General features: G+C 36.0%; 1 protein-coding gene across 1 annotated transcript; it reads left to right on the forward strand.

Annotated features, from left to right (window-relative positions):
* Positions 1 to 5,026: 5,026 nt before the first annotated feature.
* LOC129254542 (glycolipid transfer protein-like) lies at positions 5,027 to 24,446 on the forward strand. The gene is made up of 6 exons (XM_054893004.2): positions 5,027 to 5,190; positions 13,053 to 13,209; positions 14,422 to 14,480; positions 15,780 to 15,910; positions 18,308 to 18,449; positions 18,683 to 24,446. The coding sequence occupies exons 2-6, from the start codon at positions 13,098 to 13,100 to the stop codon at positions 18,860 to 18,862; spliced, it is 624 nt and encodes a 207-aa protein (XP_054748979.2). The 5' UTR covers positions 5,027 to 5,190; positions 13,053 to 13,097; the 3' UTR covers positions 18,863 to 24,446.
* Positions 24,447 to 25,307: the final 861 nt, after the last annotated feature.

A 25,307-nucleotide genomic window follows, 5' to 3' on the forward strand; every position in this document is an offset into this window, starting at 1 on the left:
AGGCTCATCTAGCTAGCTACGAATAAGGGGCCGATTGCACGAAAGGGTCTTTGCAAGGACCGTCTTTCGTGTCGCCCATCTTTTATGATACGCCATGTGAAACGCATTTCAAATAAATTATCTGCAAATATATTTTATTTGTCCGTCAGAATAAACAAAAATATTTTTTTATAAAATGCTACGAAGCCCCAAACCGGACATTTTTGACAACCAAAAAAAAAAAATTATCACGTACGTACGTAGTATTATTACGTACGTACGTGATAATTATTACGTACGTACGCAGTATTATTGCGTACGTACGTGATAATTATTACGTACGTACGTGATTATTATTACGTACGTACGTGATAATTATTACGTACGTACGCAGTATTATTACGTACGTACACAGTATTATTACGTACGTACGTGATAATTATTACGTACGTACGCAGTATTATCACGTACGTACGCAGTATTATTACGTACGTACGTGATAATTATTACGTACGTACGCAGTATTATTACGTACGTACGCAGTATTATTACGTACGTACGTAGTATTCTAATTTTCATTGGTCTATGGAATCCGATATTCGCCGAATGTGGCCGACATCGGCACCCCACATTGGCCCAACCAACGTCAGCTTGCTAGCTGGGACCATGGTTGGACCATAGTCATGCTGGTGATGATCATGACTTTTCATCGATTATAGGGCCTATATAACAGGGACCTGGGAACGATTTTTTCAGTGGGGGTGCTGAAATCTCTCCTCAAAGGTGGGGGGGACACAATAATTGAATTTACCATAATTACACACACACACACACCTCTAAGGGCACCACACACACACCAACCAATCCTCCCCCCACACACATATATATATATATATATACATATATATGACAGTCACTTCTTAGCTTTCTTCTTATAAAAGAACATAGATATATAATGAGATAAGTCGAGCGCGATCGAAACGCGAGCTATTTTTTGGGGGGGAAATTCATGTATTTTGTCCTGAAAAATTGAATATTTTGAGCAATGTTTGTGGTCCTGAACAAGATGCGTATGTAACAAATAATAACTGCGAACGTGATCAGTGCGAGCAGATATTTTTTATATACGCTCTGGTCTGATCGAAAGGGAAGTGTTATAAGGAATGTTTGCAGTTACTCATTAAGACGATTCATATATCACCAATCAAATAATGCGAGCGCGAAGCGCGAGCTGAAAAAATTGACATTCCGACCTAAATACTGGACATTCTAAGCACTTTTTGCAATCATGAACAGGATAAGATGCGAGCGCGAAGCTCGAGCGGAAACAAAATTGAAATTTCAGACCAAAAAACGAGACATTCTAAGCACTTTTCTAATCAAGAACAGGATAGGTATATAAATATACAATTGATGCGAGCGCGAAGCGCGAGCGGAATTAAAAATGAGATTTCAGACCTAAAAACAGGACATCTTAAGCACTTTTCTAATCATGAACAGGATAGGTATATAACTATACAATTGATGCGAGCGCAAAGAGCGAGCGGAAACAAAATTGAGATTTCAGACCTATAATTGGGACATTCTATTCATGTTTTGAAAATCAAGAAAATGATGGGTAATTGGATATATTCTTACATTAATAATGTGAGCGCAAAGCGCGAGCAGAAAATTTTTGATATTCTGATCTGAAACTCCACACTGAATGCAATATGGTTTGAACAGATAAAGAGAAATCAGGCGAACATAAGAATAAAGATTTGATCAAAATCCGACAAGGTATATCAAAGTTATTGCATTTTAAAGATTAGCATTATTCCGGTGAAACAGTTTTAAGCATGTCTTCTTTAATATTCAGTGAGCAAACTGATGATGTCATATCCCCAATTGTTCTTTTGTATTTTATTATATAAAATTAGGTTTATTTGATATTTTCCCTTCAAGAACCAAAAAACAGTTGAATTGACAACTGATTTAGTCTATTAGATATTCTTTGCTGCAACTTATTTCATTATAAGGGAGACATATCATTCACACTGGTATGAAAAAATTAAACAATTTTGATTCCATGTAATAACAAAAGAAACAGGATAGTGGGGATGTGATATCTTCAACCCGCAAGGGCGGAAATCCCAGAGGGGACAGGGGGACGTGTCCCCCCTACCAAAAATAGGAGGGGGACACAATATCAAATGCCCCCCTACTATTTTTGGTGAAGAAAAATACATCACTTCACAATCGAAATAATAGCTTTTGGACTAAATGACCTTACATTTTGGGTGAAAACCTTTTTTTTCTTTTTTTTATGCTTGTCAAATTTTCCATGCAGGCCCTGGTCCCTCTACCTTTGTGAAGAGATTTCCGCACATGTCAACCCACCTATTTAATATTCATGACGACATGCATATCACCATTTTCATAAACTATTGCTAAACTTTAGAATTAAATAACTTAACTATTTGTTATCAGATTTTCATAAAATTGTATTTGATATAAATATTTTCAGCCCGGAGTAGCCCCAAAACAAGCTGCGTATCTGAATAAACATGCGTGCGCGTGTTTAGAGTTAGCCCTTTTAGTATCTGGGCGTTGTAAATACTTTGTTTTTATTATAAAAATCAATAATGCGAGCGCGAAGCACGAGCAGAAAATATTTGATATTCCGATTTGAAAAAGGGTGAATTTAAACACTATTTTAAGTACTGTGTCGGAAAATTCTTAAGGGGGTGGGGGTCCAGAAGCGGATCTAGAGGGGGGGTTGGGGGGGTTGCAACCCCCCCAAAAAAAAAAATCCGGGGTCCATTTTTTTTAATCTTATCTTTTTTTTAAAACTTGTAATTTTATTTTATTCTATTTCTATGTATTTATTTCATTTATTATTATTATTATTATTATTATTATTATTATTATTATTATTATTTCTTTTTGGGGGAGTGGGGGGGGGGGGGTTGGGCATTTTAACACACAGATTTTCCATTTTTTTTAAATCTTATCTTTTTTTTTAAACTTGTAATTTTATTTTATTCTATTTCTATGTATTTATTTCATTTATTATTATTATTATTATTATTATTTCTTTTTGGGGGAGGGGGGGGTTGGGCATTTTCACACACAGATTTTCAAAAATTTTCCCTACTGTGGGAGGGGGGACACCCCCCTCCCACACCCTCCCCCCTCGCTCGCTCCGCTCGCTTGGACTCGGTCGCTACGCTCCCTCGCATACCACCCCAACCCCCCCTTTATAAAAAGCTGGATCCGCCCCTGGGGTATACAAAACGTCGTTCATTTTCATTACATTTCTGTCATTCATCAACTTACCACAAGATTTCCAGGAGGTGTTGCCTATGGAAAATAACACATGCAGCACCCCCACATTTTGGGGTGCTTCACCCCCAGCACCCCCGCTTCCCAGGGCCATGGGGCAGGGCGAAAAAGACTGAAATTTGATTTTTATTGTCTGAATTGTAATTCTTTATACAAAACACGGGCGGTCGGGCTCGCCCACACTTGATTCGACATAAAACCCTCTAAGTTTCAAGTCCAACCACACCCATGTCCCTCCCTGCTATCGAGTAGTCATGGTAGTGTGTAATCTATAATGGTTATCACGTATCGCGCGCGACTACGTCTGTATCGGCGTGCCGGAGCTTGATTGAGTCGCGTTACATGTTATAGGAGGGATGTTATTGGAATATGTGAAAGACGTTGTATGATTTGCGATTGTCGGATGTGATAATTATGTACATTATAACATATATAAAAAATACAAAGGGAACCTGATTTCGTGGGGGTGCTGCCTATGGAAAATAATACACGCAGCACCCCCAGCACCCCCGCGAGTTCCCAGGTCCCTGCTATATAACCCATGATAACCATTTCATTTGTTCTCGTCATCAGGCTGTGTTTTCAATTAAACCATTCCTTTCAGCTAGAAACTGCTAGAAACACATTGGGGAAAGGACAATTAAAGCCTATTATGTATAGTGTTTTGGCGAGACAGTTTTTTTTTCAAAAATGTACCCACACGCGACACTGGGATGAGCCCCTATTATTTTACCACCCTTTTGAAATTGCTTCGATCGTTCTCTGCTTAAATTTGAATATGATATGGTATTAATTGATGTAAATTAAGTGAAGATGTATAGGTGTTTAAAAAAAGAAAAACTATTTGAAGAGGCTGGTATTTAAAGGGAAATTCTATGCGGGAACAATCAAAGCAGAAGGCCTATTGTAGGCCCACATAAAAATTTAAAGCCTGCGGGCTTCGCGCTAGCGTGATCAGATTTCAGTAACTACCGGTATTTGAATTCATGTATGACCTTTTGGGAGATAACATTACGTACGTACGTAATAAATACTGCGTACATACGTGATAATACTGCGTACGTACTTAATAATTATCACGTACGTACGTAATAATACTGCGTACGTACGTGATAATACTGCGTACGTACGTAATAATTATCACGTACGTACGTAATAATACTGCGTACGTACGTAATAATACTGCGTACGTACGTAATAATTATCACGTACGTACGTAATAATACTGCGTACGTACGTGCACTGCGTACGTACGTAATAATTATCACGTACGTACGTAATAATACTGCGTACGTACGTAATAATACTGCGTACGTACGTAATAATTATCACGTACGTACGTAATAATTATCACGTACGTACGTAATAATACTGCGTACGTACGTAATAATATTACGTACGTACGTAATAATACTGCGTACGTACGTGATAATTATTTTTTTTTTTTGATGTCAAAAATGTCCGGTTTGGCCGGGGCTTCGTAGATATCTCATGAAATTGTATAAAATTTGATTTAAAAGCTAGCCTACGAATTTTATTTGTTTATCATAAATTTCAGAAACACCTAGACCAAAAGCTTCAGTCTCTGTATTTTGGTTGTTCCGCTGAACTGCGTTGGCTCCACTCACCAATGGGGATTATAGTAAAATGTCAGAAATTGTTGAATAAATCCCCAGAAACGACGGTTATTCCTGTCTAAGAAACACCCCGCTTATAGCGCATCATAAAAGATGGGCGACACGAAAGACGGCCCCATGGAAAGACCCTTTCGTGCAATCGGCCCAAGATATATGACTAGTGCAGTCGGGCTGTAGCTGTGAAACACCGATAACAACAAACTTCAACCTCAGCTCAGGAAGCTTAGCGTACGGTACCGAATTTGTAATTGTAAGTACCTTTTTTGAAGCATAATTTAGACATGCCCATAATGTAATAATTTAAATGTTTTCTCAGTTGGAATTCTATGCAAGTTTATTTGAAATCTACCCTCGCGTACGCGTAATTGTGGTGCCTCGATCATTAACAGGCTGGGCCTGATACCGTGCTGGAGTGACGGGACCAGCCGCTCTAGCCCGTTAGCAAAGTTGGTATTCCGATGGATGTTCCGGGGGCGAGGCTTACACTAGGAATAATTGCGTGTCGGAAGAGTCCGCATTGCCATTACTACTAGCCTACGTCGAAATTAAAGGATGGGACTGATACTCTAATATAAGACGAAAAGCGTATTATTTTAGAGGTAAAATTATGGTAAACGTAGATCGAGTGAATGACCCTGTATGTCACTCATTCAATGAACAAGGCCAAGGTATTACTATTATAACCTTGTTCTCAGTTACATCTCCATGACCATGATGATGTGTGGCAAAATAAGGGTGGCATATTTCCTCTTTTTCTATGCCTATGGCTATGCCTATGGGACAAATGCTTGATTTTCTTACACTGTCAGTTTCCATTACAGCTATTCATCATATAACTTGGCTCTTATGTAAATTTAATTCTTTACATTATTTTTTCTTAATTAAAAATAGAGATTGAAAAATGAAAATGTTCTTGCCATATTACTTTCCACCAATACAGGGCGTACACAAAAATATGCCAAAAATTCAGGTTTTTGAGCGCTCTGGTGAATACAAAAATTATTCCCAAGTTACTAATGAAAAATAAATTGCAAGTGTATGGAAATAAGTAATTTTGGTCACAAAAGTGATACTTTAATCAGGCCTCTACCAAAAAAAAAATCATCACTTGCCCTGAAGTGATAAAAAAATGTGCTTGCCCGATAGAAAAAACTGCTTGTCCGATTTTTTTTCAAAAATTCTTTTGCTCTTAATTATTCTTTACTGTCCTGGCTGAAATTGTTCTGGTCGCCGATCACGACGACAAAAGTCGCCTATTTTAGTCTGATGACTCATTGTTTACTTGGTTTGAAGTTGAAGCCGAGTCCTGGCCAGGCCAGGGGCAGGGTGACCAGATTTCACAAAATGAAATACAGGACAATAGACAAAAAAAAAGATAAAGAAAGAAGGCTACACAGTGTTAGACTTGTGAAAAAAAATATACAGAATTGGAAGGGAGGGTGAACGAAAGAATGAAGGAGAGAAGAAGAGATGAATTGAGAAGAAAGAAAGAAAAAATGAAGGGGAAAATGAAGGAAATAATAAAAAAATATAAGAAAGTTCTAATGAAAGAAGGATGAGAGAGAGAATAAAAATAGATAAAAAGGTTTCCGTCATTCTTTGAATTGAATATAGAAAGAAAAAAAAGAAAAGGGAAGATGAATAAATGTGTGAAAGTCAAAATAAAGAAGAGAAAGACAAAAAGAAAGTAAGAAAAAAGGAGGAGGAAAGAAAGAAAGAATGAAAGAAAATGTTTCCTTCATTCTTGGAAAGAAAGAAGTAAACAGGAAGGAAAGAAGGATGAGAGAGAGAATAAAAATAGATAAAAAGGTTTCCGTCATTCTTTGAATTGAATATAGAAAGAAAAAAAAAGAAAAGGGAAGATGAATAAATGTGTGAAAGTCAAAATAAAGAAGAGAAAGACAAAAAGAAAGTAAGAAAAAAGGAGGAGGTAAGAAAGAAAGAAAGAATGAAAGAAAATGTTTCCTTTATTCTTGGAAAGAAAGAAACAAAGAAAGAAGTAAACAGGAAGGAAGGAAGGAGGGAAGGAATGAAGGAAGAAAGGGAAAGAAAGTATAAGGGAAAAGAATAAGGACAAAATGAAATAAATAATGAAAGAAAGAAAGGAGGAAAGAGAGGGAGGAAAGAATGAAGGGAGGCCAGAATGAAAAAAAGAGAAAATAATGGAAGGAGAGAAAGAACGAAAATAAAAACGAGTGGAAGGGAGAAGGAATGAAGGGAAAAAAAAAAAATGTAATAAAGAAGGCAAGTAAGAGAAAGAAGGAAAGAAAGAAAATGAACAGAGAAAGAGAGAAATGATCAGGAAATAAAAATAGATATGTAACAAAAAAGGGCAAGAAGGAAGGATAGAAGGATAGAAAAGAAAGAAAGAGGAAAAAGTTCAAACTTCAAGCAAATAAAAACAATCCAATCATATAAAAAAAATCCTAATGATATTTGGTGTTTTTTAAATATATATTTAAACAAAAAAAACAAACCTAAAATGTTTTAGAAATGAATAAAATACGGGACGTCAGGTCACTCTGGTCCTGGCCGAGTCAGTCCGAAGCTTGCATGCATTCAGCGTGATCTAGCTCGAGAGTCGACTGGCTCGCGATCGCTCGTGTACGTCCGTACATGTACTGTAGCGCCCATGTATTAGAGCATGCGCTCAGAGGGTAAGAGAGGGGTTTCCCTAGCCAGCTCCTTCGTCGATTAGTAGCGCATGCGCACAGTGTAGTTTAGAAAGTAAGATGGCAGCCCCCATCGAACGAGGGACTGCTGGCGATAAATTGTCGGTAAATTGGTGCTGATTTGACATGTTTCCACTGTTTTTTGACTGGTATGACATTGTATGAGAGATAATTGGCCGATAATTGCAATTTATCAAAAATTATTAAACTTTACTGTCAATTTATTTTTTTCATTTTCAAAACAACCACTTGCCCGATCGGGCAATTGACTTTGAAAAATGCTTGCCCGCACGTCATTTTCACTTGCCCCGGGCAAGCGGGTTTGTCGCGCCCTGCTTTAATTATTTTTTAAAGTGTGTGCTATGTACAGCATTGGCATACCATATAGTCCTACCTGTAGATTCCCCACAGGCAGGATGGTTGCAGTGAGCCAGTGCTGTATCAATGTAGGCCTACTACGGAAGGCAATTGGCAAGACTTCCATACCGACTTTACTGTACATGTATGTCCCCTTAAAAAAAATTTAGGAGAAGCTTTATCAAGAATTTATCTAGAATAGATCTAAACCTATCTAACTGTAATAGCGGAGGAACTGAAACGATAGAGAAAATAACATAGAAATTAGAATATCAAAGAGATTTAGGTCTTTTTATTAGGATTTAGGAAGGAAAAGTTGGATACATACCAAATTATGGCTTTATTCCGTCAAAATCTTGAGCGTGCGTAAATTCCCAATGGCATTGGTTTATTTAGTCAGAAAAATAAATACCCAATACTCTTGGAGAGTAGACTAGACTAGTCGTCAATCGTCATATCGGTTGATAACCGTTATGAAACCCATGCCATGGCTTTCAACAATTCCTGCTAGCTCAGTGAGTAAGGCGACAGACTGGAGATGTCTCGTTCTGCAGCGAGAGGTTCAAATCCAAGTTCCATCTGGAAGTAAGAAGAAAAAAACGAAAGAAGGGGGTTTAGGAGAAGTATTTTAAAAAATTAGTGGAGGGGACAGAAGGAAGTCTTTCCAGGCAATTCCTTCCTTTTTCTCCTTATTTTTATTGCAACTTGCACGTTTCGATCTGATGACTGATACACGTTATTCTAAACAGATCTAACGTTAGCCTAACGTTAGTGCCCCCCCAAAAAAAAAATCAGAAACGATATTTAGTTAGCTATGGCTCCTACCTCTGTAGTAGGTCTATAGACTCTATGTAAAATCCTATGCGATAACATGGTGTTAACAAATTACCGCAATGTTCTGACATGTGCTTGCACCCTAGACTAGCCTAGTACCTGTCCCTCCACTTTTTATTCTTATGTTGGTTTGAGTGGCGATTAGTCATATTCAAGACTATTGTCGCCATTGACTTTATCTATAAAATCTCACTTCTCACATACCCGGTAATGATATTATTTCCAATATGATGTATACATAGACCTATATGAAATATTTTTTCTTGTGCATCCTTTTAATAATATTGTAAACAACCTCCCAATGCTCCAACGTCACTGTCGACTAGATTCTATTGACTGCACATGCACCCATCCCACTACCCATTTTGGCTTCAGTTCTGGAAATAATAAGCTGCAGCCTGCAGAAGGGGTTTAACCAAAGTCAAGCAGGTGGCTGCAAACTTCTGATAGCTTGGATCTTTGGAAGGCAGCCACCTGAAAAGTACTGAAGTAGTATGGTAAGGGAGTGTTAAAGTGCCACAGGCTATTTGTAATCTGGAAAGGTGCGCACATGTAATTGAATTGACACAAGGTGTCGAACCAATTCATGTGAGTTCTCAATTTTTGGCTCAAAATCTTAACTCGACAAATTAAACATTGTTTCCATTTCCATCTCGGGCAAAAACATGTCTTAACTATGTTGCAATTGTGCAACATCGGTTTCACAAGAAATTATCTTACCTGCTCAGCAACAAAGAAACTGGTGCATTTATTTTTTCTAAAATTTCTTCGCGACTTGATTCTCGAATTGGGGGAAAAGCGCCTTGTAACTTCATCCAGCAAGGGCAGTGACATCACCCCTATACAGTCTTCAAAGTCTTGTCTTTCAGGTTTTATTGTCGATGAAAGTTCCCCCAGTTAAAATAAATATTTGATTCATAACTACCAACCCACAAGAACAAATAGGATCTGTTACAAATGCCAGTTTCAAAGAAATCATGGGGGGAAACTGGCCTTTGCTCATGTGGGCTTAACCTGTGAAATTCTTGTCCACTGAGTTTGAAACCTTGACGACAGCGACCACCTTCAGCGTCAACCTAAAGACATGCATACCTGTAATAGTGCTTTTTGACATAAGTTCCATTATGTATTCATTGTTAAATTTGGAACCTGTATTGCTTTTTTTCTTTTCCATATGTGTGCTCTACATTGCTGTTTAAATCATATACCGGTATTACATGTATGACTATAATTATTATTATTATAAGGGATAATTGAGAATTTGTGACATTCTGGGGGGGGGGGAGGGTACTACCTTTTTTAATGATTTGAAAATTAAAAGAGTATGTTTTGTAAAATAGTATGTGACATCATCAGCTCTCTTATTTGCATATTTACAAGGATGTGTAACTTCTGTTAAACTAAGCAAATCTTCAAAATTCTATAACCAAATTTCTTATGTTACATCCAAAGTTTTTGTCTCACCTGCATAGCAGAGTGAGACTATAGGCGCCGCTTTTCCGACGGCGACGGCGGCGGCGACGGCGACGGCGGCGGCGACGGCGACGGCGGCGGCGGCGGCGTCAACACCAAATCTTAACCTGAGGTTAAGTTTTTGAAATGACAGCATAACTTAGAAAGTATATGGACCTAGTTCATGAAACTTGGCCATAAGGTTAATCAAGTATTACTGAACATCCTGCCTGAGTTTCATGTCACATGACCAAGGTCAAAGGTCATTTAGGGTCAATGAACTTAGACCATGTTGGGGGAATCAACATCAAAATCTTAACCTAAGGTTAAGTTTTTGAAATGTCATCATAACTTAGAAAATATATGGACCTAGTTCATGAAACTTATACATAAGGTTAATCAAGTATCACTGAACATCCTGCATGAGTTTCACATCACATGACCAAGGTCAAAGGTCATTTAGGGTCAATGAACTTTGGCCGAATTGGGGGTATCTGTTGAATTACCATCATAACTTTGAAAGTTTATGGATCTGATTCATGAAACTTGGACATAATAGTAATCAAGTATTACTGAACATCCTGTGCAAGTTTCAGGTCACATGATCAAGGTCAAAGGTCATTTAGGGTCAATGAACTTTGGCCAAATTGGGGTATTTGTTGAATTACAGCCATAAATTTGAAAGTGTGTTGGTCTAGTTCATAAAACTTGGACATAATAGTAATCAAGTATCACTGAACATCCTGTGCGAGTTTCAGGTCACATGATCAAGGTCAAAGGTCATGTAAGGTCAAAGAACTTTGGCCACGTTGGGGGTATTTGTTGAATTGCCATCATATCTCTATAAGTGTATTGGTCTAGTTCATAAAACGTGGAAATAAGAGTAACCAAGTATCACTGAACATCTTGTGCGAGTTATAGTAGTTTTCAAAATCAGCACTGCTGCTATATTGAATCGCGTGATGCAGGTGAGACGGCCAGAGGCATTCCACTTGTTTTCTAATGGCGGCGGCGTCGTCAACATTGAAATCTTAATCAAGGTTAAGTTTTTGAAATGTCATAACTTAGGAAGTATATGGACCAAGTTCATAAAACTAGGACATGCAGGTAATCAAGTATTACTGAACATCCTGCCCGAGTTGCAGGTCACATTCTGACCAAGGTCAAAAGTAATATGGGGTCAATGAACTTTAATAGACCATGTTGGGGGAATCAACACCGAAATCTTAACCAATGTTAAGATGTTGAAACCTCATCATAACTTAAAGAAGTTTATGGATCTAGTTCATGAAACTTGCACATATTAAAGGGTAATGGTACATTGTATATCACTGAACATCCTGCCTTCATTTTAAGTCACATGACCAAGGTGAAAGGTCATTTTGGGTCAATGAACTTTGGCCATGTTGGGTTTTTGTTGAATTGCCGTTATAACTTTAAAAGTTTATGGCCCGTATTCTGAAGTCGGGTTTAACTGTCTTAGACCATGGTCTAACTCTGTTAAAATAATGGGAAGCCAAAAATGTCCGAATTTTGTTTACATAGTATCTTTCTTAAGTTAACTTTTTTTCTAATTCTTGATTGGAGAAGACACTATCTTATTTACCCTTCCACTTTTTCCAGGCAGTTAAGAATGATTTGAGATCCAAATGAGCCGATACATTGAACCTTTAACATTAGGGATTTATGCCACATTTCGCTATCCATAATTAAACCACAACTTAAAGTCAGAGTTTAATTTAAACCCGACTTCAGAATATGGACCTATGGATCTAGTTCATGAAACCAGGACATAAGACCAATCAAGTATCACCAAACATCCTGTGCAAGTTTCATGTCCATGAACAAGGTCAAAGGTCATTTAGGGTCAATGAATTTTGGCCATGTTCAGGTATTTTCTGAATTGCCATCATTACTTTGAAAGTTTATATAGATCTACATGTAGTTCATGAAACTATAAATAGACCTACATGAAAGGGTAATCATCCTGCATGAGATTCAGGTCACATGACCAAGGTCAAGGTCATTTTGGGTCAATGAACGTAGTATTTTATAATCATTGTATTTTTATTATAACTATTCAATAGTTGTATTTCAAAGTCAGCACTGCTGCTGTGTTGAATTGGGTAATGCAGGGAAGACTGCCAGAGATGCTCCTTCATATAGCCTATTATCTAGGCAGAGGCTGCAGCCATTGTCTTTTCTAATGCAAGTATGATGCTGTTACAAGAAATGTTAATGATATAACATTTGAATGCAGTGAGAATAAAAACAATGAACCTGAGGAGAAGCCAGTGCCTATTTATTACAAGTATACACTTGCATCTTGCTTTAATAGTCGTTTTTTCATCATTGACAATATCCAGTGGCAGTTAAAAAAAAAAACATATGGAATTTTTGTTAATGCAAAGAAAACCATTTTATTTAAATACAAAATAAGGGGATATATATCCCCTTATTTTGTATAAATATATTTTTTTCTTAAGGTATATTCTTAATGTATATACATTGAGGATTAGTTGATTTGCTTCCACTGTGGTCTTGCCGCAACAGATGTATCACTAAAACAGCAAAGATATAGTTGCAGTCTGTTCCTAGATTACAGACTACCTCCCATATTCAATGTAACTTTTTAAACTACCTCTCACATGTTTTTAATTTTTATATCTATCTTTACAGACCTGTATAAAAAAAAATTATTTAAAAGATGATAACAAATCACTTTGTTACTTCCCTCAAATTCATTGAGCAACTTATGACAATTAAAAATTGTTATTTTCTAATTTTTCTGATGTAGATCAACTCAAAGAAACTCCAATCAACCTAGTCACCTACCTCAAAGATGTCCTTCTATGGTAACTTGGAAAAAAGATACAAGATAGTACCGCAAGATGGAGGGATAGAGACTCTAACATTCCTTGAAGCTAGCCGGATTTCAATACTTCCACTGCTTGGTAAATCTCCTTTGTTACTTTATAATATTTTGTCTTTAATTCTGCAGGTCATGGAAAAGGGGTGGGGGTCCATTAAGTTGTACAATCATTCTTTTATGTAGTGTGTGCTTGTGTGCAAGAACATCTTGTACCCTCTTGAGAGGAAATACATGTACTGTAGGTTGGGCTAAGGGGAGGGGAGGGGGTGGTGGTCTTTCCTGGGGCTAAGCTTAGCCCACCTTGGTTTCAGACTACAACATGTGCGAGCACTGCACATCTTATTACCAGGGTATCTATCGCTACTTATTTAAATTATGCTAAGAGCTGTTGTCTAAAACCAAACCAGGCTCAGGAAACCTTGGCTAAGCATTAGGCAATTACCTGTAGACATAAATGTATGTGTAGTGGCAGAGAGACAAGGTTCATGTTCAAATTTTTCTCCTCTTTCCCATTTTTTCCCCTTCATTACTACACTGATATGAAACATGTTAATATTCTGCCCATGGCGAGCTAGTAATAACCCCCTTCCAGAAATCTTTGAACCCATTGCTACAAATGATGGTCACACCCATGATGACAAATGCAAATAGTATGTATTTGTGTAAACAACTCGCCTCTTGTAGTTTGCACATTTTATCTAGAAGAAAGACTCCTAGGTTAGAGTAAAAATATTGTAATACAAGCAATCAATATTACCATGATCTGTTTAGTATTTGTTACATGTAGATCTTGATTTTTTTTTATAGTTCTGCTGAAAATGTTCATCTACATTCAGAAGGGAAGCCTACCAGTGTTTGCACAATGTTTGCAGGGGCTTCGGGGGAAATAAAGAAGAGAAGGGACATGCATAAAATCACAGTTTGATGATGACATTACCTTTTGAAAGTTATAAGGCCATTCTATCAAGTTGCTCCTTTCATGTGTAAAGCAAAGTGGGCAAGCAGGAATGTTGAAGGGATGTAGTCTTTGCAGACATTAAATACATTAATTGCGGTCTTATTCTATCTGATTTGAGAAGTCATTGAAATTTCAATGTAACTGTGGTATATTTCAGGTCTTGCTCAGGCAAAAGCCTTAGTTTCAACTACATGTAATTCAAAATTAAAAATATATTAAATGATAACCTTCTGATTTGAAATGTTTGATGTACTTTGCTTATATTTTCCCTGATATATTAGAGGCATTTTCTCTATAAATTTAGAAATTAAAACAGAGTTTTGATATTTCTTTCAGATATACTTGGAAAGAATGCGTTTGCCATGGTTAGAATGGATGTGAATGGCAACATTGTGGTAAGTGTTTTTTTTTTGTAAAATGTGGTAATTGAAAAAAAAAAAAAATGATGTGGTCAGTATTACAAAGATGTCATTATTTTTGTTATTATTGAAATGAAAGGGGGACAAGGAAGAGGTGGTGGTGCAGGGAATAGTTATCCTGGTATCGCATCGCAATTTGCTCCACCTTTTTGAAAGACTGCTTTGCATAAAGTCTCTTGTAAAGCATATTTTTACATAGGACTGTACATTACTTAGTTGAGAGCTTTTCTCTTTTAAAATTTATGATTTTTATTGGTAACATTATCACAAGCATAAACTGCATAAATTTAATAAATTTTGACCAGTAAAAATAAAAATAATCATAAATTTTGGCTGTAAACAAATTTTGTATTGAAATTGTACATGAATCGTGTTTTTGAGCATTTTTGGCATGCCGCTTTAAACAAAAATTATGTGTGTAACTTTGGAACCGCGGTCCCGATTCTAGCGAATTCGGTCTCAAAAATTGTCTAAGAATTTAAAGAAAAAAAATTATGAAGTGTCACAGTGATAGCTTTTTGAAATGCAAACTTATCACGGAAAGTGTTGAGGGGTGTACACAAACAAATTTGAGTGTAAAAATAAGATCTTAAATTATTTTTTTGATTACATGTAATTCTAAAAAACATAGCTTCAATTTGGTTCCATTACTTATGAAGTGACCACTCATAAGTCAATTTCATTTCTTACAAAGTATAATTTCATTTGTAGAACTGAACATAGGTTATGAACAAATTCATAATTGCATTCATGAGCGTACCTGCTCATTGAGGACTAGTACTGTCCCATATGTAACTTTGTGCTATGTCCCATATGTATTGGTGTACTTTTTGTATTAAATAAAATTTACATCAACGAAATATGCCTAATTCTTTTAAATTAAGACTTTACTAAAATATATTTCAGTAATGTACCTTTCTTCACAGCTAGACACAAGTTCATCAATAAAGTACTTTCAGAGAATTTTTAACTTGAACTTTATTTTTGAAAATCTCAGTTTTTTGTGGTCTAAGGTCAAATGTCATCAAACTTTAAAACAGTATTCTTTTCATAAGTATCCATCATACTATGAAAACACAGAAAAATCCAAATGCTTTTTTGATATTATTCAGAGGTTGAAAATATCTGAATGTCCCATAAATAAGTAAGGTGCATGATACCTTCTACTTGCCCTATTAAAAAAAACCTTGTAATATTTGACAAATCTATAGCAATGTTCAAACAAAATGCAATTTGTATGATAAATGTTCTCTTTATATTCTTTTCAATATGTAGAAACTGATGAGTAAATACAATGAAAGACCAGGTGCTTTCCACACACTAACTGCCATTGTTGATCATGAGATAGAAGAAAATACAACAAATGATAACAACTCAGCCACTGATGCCCTAATTTGGTTAACAAGGTAAAGGGGGAAAACCCCATTTTAGCTCAGTAGTAGAAATAGTTGTAGTACTCATTGTAGAATTAGTAGTGGTAGTACATACGTAGTAGTGGTAGTACATATGTAGTAGGAGAAGTAATGGTAGTAGTAGTAGAAGTAGTAGTAGTAGTAATAGTAGTACTAGTAGTAGTAACTAGTAGTAGTAGTAGAAGTAGTAGTAGTAGTAGTAGTAATAGTAGTACTAGTAGTAGTAACTAGTAGTAGTAGTAGTAGTAGTAGTAGTAGTAGAAGTAGTAGTAGTAGTAATAGTAGTACTAGTAGTAGTAACTAGTAGTAGTAGTAGTAGTAATAGTAGTAGTAGTGGTGGTGGTAGTAGTAGTAGTAACTAGTAGTAGTAGTAGTAGTAGTAGTAATAGTAGTACTAGTAGTAGTAACTAGTAGTAGTAGTAGTAGTAGTAGTAGTAGAAGTAGTAGTAGTAGTAATAATAGTAGTACTAGTAGTAGTAACTAGTAGTAGTAGTAGTAGTAATAGTAGTAGTAGTGGTGGTGGTAGTAGTAGTAGTAACTAGTAGAAGTAGTAGTAGTAGTAGTAATAGTAGTACTAGTAGTAGTAACTAGTAGTAGTAGTAGTAGTAGTAATAGTAGTACTAGTAACTAGTAGTAGTAGTAGAAGAAGTAGTAGTAGTAATAGTAGTACTAGTAGTAGTAACTAGTAGTAGTAGTACCTACGTGTGGCAGCAGCAGCAGCAAGAGAAGTGATATAGTCGTCATTCTCATTTACTTTTGTTGAAGCTCCATATTTCATGTTGAGAATCTTTACTGCTCCACTCGCGCTACCGAGCAAAATATTGCTGAGGGGCGCTGGTGGGCTCGAGGGGGCGGAGCTCCTTGAAGCTTTGGAATATGAAGCTTTTAAATGGCCAAGAGGGGATCTAATTAATATCAATACAAGAAATACAAATGCAAACAAACTACACAATTTATTATTTTTCAAATAATAAGTGACTTTTCACAACATACCAGTGACACCGCTAGTTCACGAGGGCATGCACAATATGGAAATATATTTTATATAGTATGTCACCACATTTTCCGATATGATGTTCTTTGCCAGGAGTCTAAGTTGTTGATTAAAAGCATGGCTTGTCATGTATAAGAGTGTTAAATCATGGATTTATTGTCATCACTTCAAATGCTGCATCTGAGCAATTCCATCAATTTTCAATGTATAATCTGGAAATGCGAAATCACTAGCCGTAGAAATAGTTGAAAACGTGATAGATATCCGACGAACGGGGCTTTCAGATCACTTGTGATCATAGAGATAATTTGTATATCTCTATCCTGATGCACATACTGTATTGACAATCTCACATGCATCCATAGGCCTACACCAAGCACATAAAAACCACAACTTTAAAATAGATTTAAATAAAATCAATAAAGACTTAAGTTTGAAATATAACTGCCTTGTTTTCCCTTTGTGTAAAATTATCATCAAACATCAATTCTACATAAATAATTCCCCCCTTTTTTTTCATGCTGGCTCCCACGCCACTCCGCAAGGCTCGGTGCGCCACAAGTGGCGCGCGTGCCGCTATTTGAGAATCCCTGCTCTACTGTATAAAACAGGCAGCAGTAGGTTTCAAAGCAGTATAGTGTTCAGGCATTAGCAGATCACCTGTCCAAAAAATGCAGCATGGATCAATACAACTCAACAGTATATGTTGTCTGGGACTGTACATGTGTATGTAACTGGTGCTCTTCTCTCTGGCCAAGCTTACAAAAGCAAATTTGAAAATGAATAATTTTCATGTTGAGCAAAATTTGTTAAGGAATTGATAAATTATTCAGGTTAATTCAACATAATTCAATTTTGTCATATTTAGCTGACCATTTCAGGAAAAGAGCAAGAAGTAAAATATGATTGATTTAGATTTTACTGAAACAAACAAGTAATTTGTTGAAGAATCTGTCAATGATTTATTTAAATTAATATAATGATAGTAATAATCATAATGGCATATTTACCCAGGGTAGCCACTTCAGTTCCGAAAACTGTTATCCCAGCGGGCCCTGCTGTTATTATTACCCCAGCTTTAGCTTGGCTACCTATAGGCGCTCAAGCATTCAAGGAATTTCTTCCTTCTGGGTACCCATTCACCTCACCTGAGTTGAGTGCAGCACCATGTGGATGAGTTTCTTGCTGAAGGAAAACACGCCATGGCTAGGAATGGAACCCATGTACCTCGAATTGAAAGATGAGGGTCGTAACCACTAGACCACAACGCTCCCATAATCAGTTGTCAAAATAAAAAATTTACCATTTCAAGAAATGTACGCATGACATAAAATATAAGTCATTTGAATCTTAATTGAAAGAAACAAAAATATATTGTTTCATCTTCATTTATCCAGGGGCCTTAATTTCATCTGCATCTTCATCCAGAATCTGTTAGACCAGAAGAATGATGGTGATGATATAAAACCATGTATATCAGGAGCTTATGATATTACACTCAGGAAACATCACAACTGGTTCATACAGAAAGCTGTTCAGGTAAGTTTTCTACCCTCTTGTATACATTTTATGCAAAATTGGTCATGCTATGAAAACTGAACTAACCATTTAGCGTGACACCTCAGCTCATAACCTTGTAAACCTTCACTCAAATATAAGAGGAACACTCAGTAGTGAATATGTAAGTACATGTAATATAAAATCTGTATGGGTACAATAACAACATTGCTAAATCTGTTTAAACTGCAAATTATATTTCTTTGTGTTGCCAGGTTGCATTTCGAGCTGCCCCCTACTACAGTGATCTAATGAGAATACTGCAAGGAGAGGAAGAGGACAAGGACGTGTTTCTAAGTCAGGTCCAAGGTTACCACACATTGCTGAAAGATCATGTCAATGCTATTCAAGAAATCTACACAGCTAGGGGCCTCGACCCCAAACCTCTGACGTAACATCATCATATGAATATAATCATGCCGTTTTTCATATATTTTCTCTACTAGATCTTTCTGCTTTTGAATGGGTATTTGCCAGATAAGTTGTGCCTTGTTCATTGTGTAAAGACTTTGCTACAACACCATGGACCCCTTTCCCAGAGCATATTATCGATTGCAAAACTTACAAAAAATACGATTGGTTATCCTGTCCAATTTCATCAGAGTTGCATTTAAATAAATGTATGGGTATTCAAGTTTGAACAAATTTTGTCAACTCTCTTCACCCATGGTTCATTTTCATGCGAATGTTATTCAATTATGCGTTATATCATTCCTTTAAAAAAATTTTAATATTCAATTTAGAGACAATTTCATTCAAATTAATGATCTAAATCTTGCGCTGAGAGAATGGTCAGTCAATGTCGCCCCTAACACCCCCCCTTCTAATTTATTTTTATTTTTTTACAAATTGTAATTTACATTATAGGTGGTTTGGATTGATACATGATATTAGCAAAAGTCATGTGTTATTAATGTATGTTTATAGTTATGACCATGGAGCAAAAATGAACTGTTGTTTCATTGACAGTTTGTCAGAGGAAGGATCAGTAAATGATAAAAATCAAATTTAAAAATGAATCAGATTTGCTTAATCATTTCAAAACAGATGGAGAGTGAAAATAACATATGCAACAATGAAAAATGCTGCCCATACCCTGCAAATGTTTGAATATTCATAAATTGGAACTCCTTTACATTCTTACAGAGGGTGCAGGTGTGAATTGAAAACTGTTCTTGTGCTTTTTTAATTTGATCACTCTGTTTTTAAGTGAGAAAACCTTGAAATTGCATGCCAATAATTCGGCTTTTTAAATTTTGATCTCACAGGTCTTTCAACTTTTTTCAAAATTGAGTGATTACATCATGAAATCGGATGATATTTTGATGGAATTGGATGGGAAAACCTTAAATAAGCCACCAATTGGTTGAGGATAAATCTGTGTTAGATTTCTAGCATTTTTTTTAATGATATATATTTTTGTTTTTTTTAATTAAGGCCAAAGTGTGGATATATTTCTATCTCTTTGTGCTTTTTTTTTTTTTTTTTTGGGGGGGGGGGTGTGTTTTGAATTTGTTTTAGCTGTATTCATATTCAAAATGTCAACAACATTTGTGATTAATTATAATTATTTATGCAGAGGTATAAAATCTACCCTAGTTAAAGTGTTTGAACAATTTCTGAAGTATCATACTTATTAATTATAATGGGCATATATTTATATTTGTTTACCTCATCACCACAACTCTGAATTCGAAACCAGAAGACTTGACATTACATACATTCCACTTGATATGCATAACATATTTAGCTTCACGTTTTGAATCTAATAAGTAAGACAGATACAGGCAGTTGAATAGAAATTGATGAATATGACATATTTGATTAATGTTATTTTCTTTCTAATGGTGCTAACTGTGAAATTGGACTAAAGCCTGTGTGAGGCATTGATAAAGGGTGAATAATGACAATTGTACTCCGGTATCATGTCACGTTCTCCAATCTTACTAGAGTAGTGATGATGAATTTTTTAACTGTTTATGTTTTATCCTTGAATTTTAATTGATATTTTTTTAATTTTAAATATCTTACTTTCTTAATTTTCAGAAAGTTATTTGTTGATAATGCATATTTATTTATAGAGCAATTTGAAGTCATTCAGATGCATTATTTAGAAATATATAACTTGCCCATCACTCGGGGGGGGGGGGGAGTTTTATAACAAACAAACGCTATGTTTATTCCATGTATTGCATCATCTCCCTTAGTATGGCACACAAAAACTGTCAAAAGCTCAGGTGAAGAATGCCTTTCGCTGGGAAAGTACTGTTACCTCTGATGTGAGTATTGCAGTTATTGCCATTTCTTTACACAACTCTGTGGTCAGCAGATTATAGCTGAAGATGGTATGTCTTTACAAGTTAGCTGACCCCACTTATGTACATTGCTATTGTTATTGCCAATTCTTTCCATAATGGGGATCAGTTTATTTGGAGTTTATCTTTTACAACTCAAGAGTGTTCAGTATCTCACATTCTCCAACTCAAGATCTCAACTAAGAGAGCGTTGTTGGCTCAGTCGGCAATGCGTCTGCCCGTTGAACCAAAGATCGTGGGTGCGAGTCCATCCCGGGTAGATGACTGAAGCCAGTGCGTTGTGTGTAAATGTCTCCCATGTTTCGTAGATGCAGGCTATGTCCCTCGGATAGGACATGAAATGGAGGCCCCGTGTAGAGGAGAGTCACCACCTTTGCACGTTAAGAACCCAATGCTCTATTCGTATAAGAGTAGGGGGAAACCTCGGTGTAGTGGTCCACCTGCAGTCCCCCCAATCAGTTATATCGGGAGGAGAGACCTGCGGGTCATAATGATTCAGTTCGCTTTTCGCCTTCCAGGCTCAGGTGACGCCAAACAAATAATAATGATAATAAATCATCTTACTGTGCAAGTTGATAATCATTTTATGTCCTATGAGCTATAATAGCAAAAGAAGCCATTGTAGAGGTGTTGTGGCTCAGAGGATATGTCTGCAGACTTTGAACCACAAGGTGCAGGGTTTAAATCCACTGCAGCACTTGTGTCCTTTGGCAATGCACTTATCTAAATTTGCCACATTCCACCCAGGTGTAGTAAATGGGTACCTGGTAGGAAGGGATTCCTTGAATGGTCGAGTATACAGTATATTCAACTATTTATTTTATTTTAAGCATTCGTGCTTTGGGAAATTGAAGTATCACGGTACATGTATGTGCTATTCAAAGTGTATTCAGATTATAAGATAGAAAGGTGCTTACAGGGACAATTTTTGTGATCTTTGTTTCTTGCTTTTTACATAACAAAACAGTTATTGTGGCATTGGTAGCTTTCATGTGGCGATTTGTTTTCTTTGAATGCAATGTCTTCCAATGTGTGTGAATTTCAGACAATTTTAAGTTTCTTCAGAGTAATTATTATCTAGCATGTAATTTCTTTCAGTCTTTCCTTCTATATTGGTGTGATGGGGGATATTGGGGTTATTCAATTATGGTAATCTATGGCATGACTTTTCCCTTACATTCCATACTTATTTTTATTATTTTTTTTAGAAGATTAGTATGGCAGTGCTATTGGTAGGTAACTGCCCACCCCCAGCAAAAAAATTAAGATAAAGAAAACTTTTTTATTTTCTGTGACACCGATCCCCCAAAGCTTTTCTTTTAAACCCCTTATCACAAGTAATCAAACCTAATGTGATTGATACACATATTTGTGATTGATGCTTATATTTGTTTTGCCATATGTCATTGGTTTGAATGTTATGCATATTTTTATTAAGAGCTTTATGAAACAGCCCTGGGAATAATCAACCTCAATGAGTATGATGACCAGATCTCTTCCATGTCACATCTTGCTACAGTTTTTGTTTGTTGGGGCCTATATTCAAGACTGACACCTATTAGATGGTGTTAGAAATGGGGGCAGCGTGGATGTATTTTAATAGATAAAGTTGGCATAGGGGCAAGAAAAGCAAGATTAACTATTTGTTACATCTTTTTTTTTTATTGACAAATAGGGGTTTTAAAAGAGAGTTACACCACACATACCTTTTTATTTTAAACTCTTATTTCTCCTCCCCTTTTTCATTGGGAGATTTTTTTGTTTGTTTTTTTTGGGGGGGTTGTTCCAGAATCCCCCGTAGAACTGCCCCTTGTTTGATCTCATAGTGTTCACAGTTTTTTAAATGTACCATTGTTGTAGTAGTAGTGGTATTAGGATATAGAAATAATTATATTATTTGTCTTATGATTAATTATGGTCATTCACGATGATGATGATTGTTGCCATCGTGACTTCTTTCTCAGTTATGTAATGTTGTTTGTAAAGAATGTGTTTAGGCCTATCCACCAAATAATCTGCTTTAGGTTTGTAGTCTATGCTCATGAAAGACATTGCATTCTACTTCTTCCATGGGCGTAGATCCGCTCGCGCTTTCTATTCTTTGGGGGGGGGGATGGCTCTTTGTATTATTAGGTAATATCCCCCCCCCCAAGATGAATAGAAATTTCTGCGGATCGACACCATTGGCTTCCCATTTCTATTGAAAAAGGCTTTGAAGAAAGAAATATGTATTTACGTTCATGTATTAGGGTTATTATTTATTATTATCATGTACATGTCATCATTGCCATTTTGATTGGTCACAATACGCAAAGTTTTATTTAATCAACCAACTGAAATTTGTCATAGGTCAGGTTTTGGTGTTCCATAAAGAGGTATGTTTCATTGTTGACTTCATTGCATTGCATTGCATTAATATGTATCAATTTTAATTATAAATTATAGAATGTATTCAACTCAAATTAACTTGATTGAAGTGCAATTGTACTATTAAGAACTCTTAAACTCTAGAAAAGTTTGAGTGAATTTTACCCAAATTGGGTGAAAAGGAACATCCACACTTGTTTGTTTATACATAGGTAAGAATCATGTCTTAAAATTTACACACCATTTGGCATTATTTATCCAACACAGGGATGCATTTTTTATCCAATAAAAATGCCTTCTTTACCCAATATGAATTAAATTTTATTTGGAGTGCAGATAAGTTTTAAGAATGCAAATTCCGGCCATGAGAAATGAAGTTGAATGTAAATGAAAGCTTGAAATATAATACTGTAATCAGATTTACAATTACCATTTCTTTTGTCTTAATATAGAAGGAATTTATGATAAATAATATTTTGATTCATAATAGATACAACTCAAACGCCATTCATTAAATTTTAACTTTGGATTTGGTGTGTTACTTGTTAAAGTTAGAACAATTGCAGTTTTGTCTTTCTTTTTTTTCCGTTTTTAGACCAATGGAAAATCACAAAGGTTCATTTGCTCTTCCACATAATTATCAGACTTGTATTCACGTTCGAACATTGGCAATTTATTACAAGCAGTACTGCCTTTCTCCTATTTGTGTATAAGATATATATGGATTATCATAAATGCCCAGGGTAGTCACCTTAGATGTACAGTACAGGCCAAAAATTTGGGGCCACCCTCAGATTTGAAAGAAAATCATACAAAACCCTGTATTCTGCATTCATTCAAATGTAGATGGGCTATGACAGTTCCATCACATCACACAAGCATGTTTCCAACTGGTTTTTTGTCACTTATGTCGAACCCCAGTCAGTTTTCATAACATATTCAAATTTTATCCAGGGATTTGAACCCACGACCTCATGAGACTTGTACACTACCACTGAGCAACCATGAATCGTGTGCATTTGATATATATTTTTTTTGCTTGTTTTTAAGATTTGAAATGTGTAGAAATATGTGATTCATTGCAATGTAATTTATTGTGAATTTTACTCTGTTTAATCGATTTCAGTCTTTCTACTATGAGTGCAAACGTTATTAGCAGTATTGATTTCATCAATTTTATAATGTAGTGTTTATTATGATGGAAAGAAACAGTTGAAAACAATGATGCAAGGAATTGTTTCTTGCTGTTCCCGAATTAAAATGTGGAATAAAGGCAATTTGGCTATCTAAACGCAAAGTTGTAATTGTCATCTCAGGAAACTCTCTTTCATATTTTGATAGTAGAATTTCACAAGAACCAATATTTTCAATGTAAAATTATATAATGTATGTACCCTCAGGTTAACTTTGGTTTTACTTTTCATTTTTCACTTTTCCATGATTTTATTTTTATAAGACTTAATTGGTGAAGTCAGTTAGACAACAAAATATGTAAGACATCTCATATAGGATGTGATGACCCAGAAAAGAGAGAGTGAGATGGAGAGAAAAGGAGTAATAAGAGAGAGGATGGGGAAGAGAGAGAGAGGGGGAGGGAGAGACAGACAGAAAGAGTGAAAGAAATGACAAAAAGTTAATAGGTGCAGGAGCGGACCCATAGATTTCTCCAATAGGGGAAAGGAAATACATTTTCATCCATATTTTCTAAATCGGCTGCTAAAAACAGATATCTGCTGTTTTTGTCTCGCCTGCATAGCAGAGCGAGACTATAGGCGCCACTTTTCCGACGGCGGCGGCGGCGGCGTCAACATTGTCATTTCAAAATCTTAACCTAAGGTTAAGTTTTTGAAATGACATCATAACTTAGAAAGTATATAGACCTAATTCATGAAACTTGGACATAAGGTTAATCAAGTATTACTCAACATCCTGCCTGAGTTTCAGGTCACATGACTAAGGTCAAAGGTCATTTAGGGTCAATGAACTTAGACCATGTTGGGAGAATTATTTTCAAAATCTTAACCGAAGGTTAAGTTTTTTGAAATTACATCATAACTTAGAAAGTATATGGACCTAGTTCATGAAACTTGGGCATAAGGTTAATCGAGTATTAGTGAACATCCTGCTCGAGTTTCAGGTCACATGACCAAGGTCAAAG

Source organism: Lytechinus pictus, chromosome 2 (assembly GCF_037042905.1).
Source record: "Lytechinus pictus isolate F3 Inbred chromosome 2, Lp3.0, whole genome shotgun sequence".
Taxonomy (NCBI): Eukaryota; Metazoa; Echinodermata; class Echinoidea; order Temnopleuroida; family Toxopneustidae; genus Lytechinus; species Lytechinus pictus.

What these genes read in the sequence shown, in the direction of transcription:
- LOC129254542 (XM_054893004.2), top strand. Translation starts at nt 13,098, where the DNA reads ATGTCCTTCTATGGTAACTTGGAAAAAAGATACAAGATAGTACCGCAA. An exon ending in ATGTGAATGGCAACATTGTG is followed by an intron (nt 14,481 to 15,779) that starts GTAAGTGTTTTT and finishes TTCAATATGTAG; the next exon opens with AAACTGATGAGTAAATACAA. An exon ending in GCCCTAATTTGGTTAACAAG is followed by an intron (nt 15,911 to 18,307) that starts GTAAAGGGGGAA and finishes TCATTTATCCAG; the next exon opens with GGGCCTTAATTTCATCTGCA.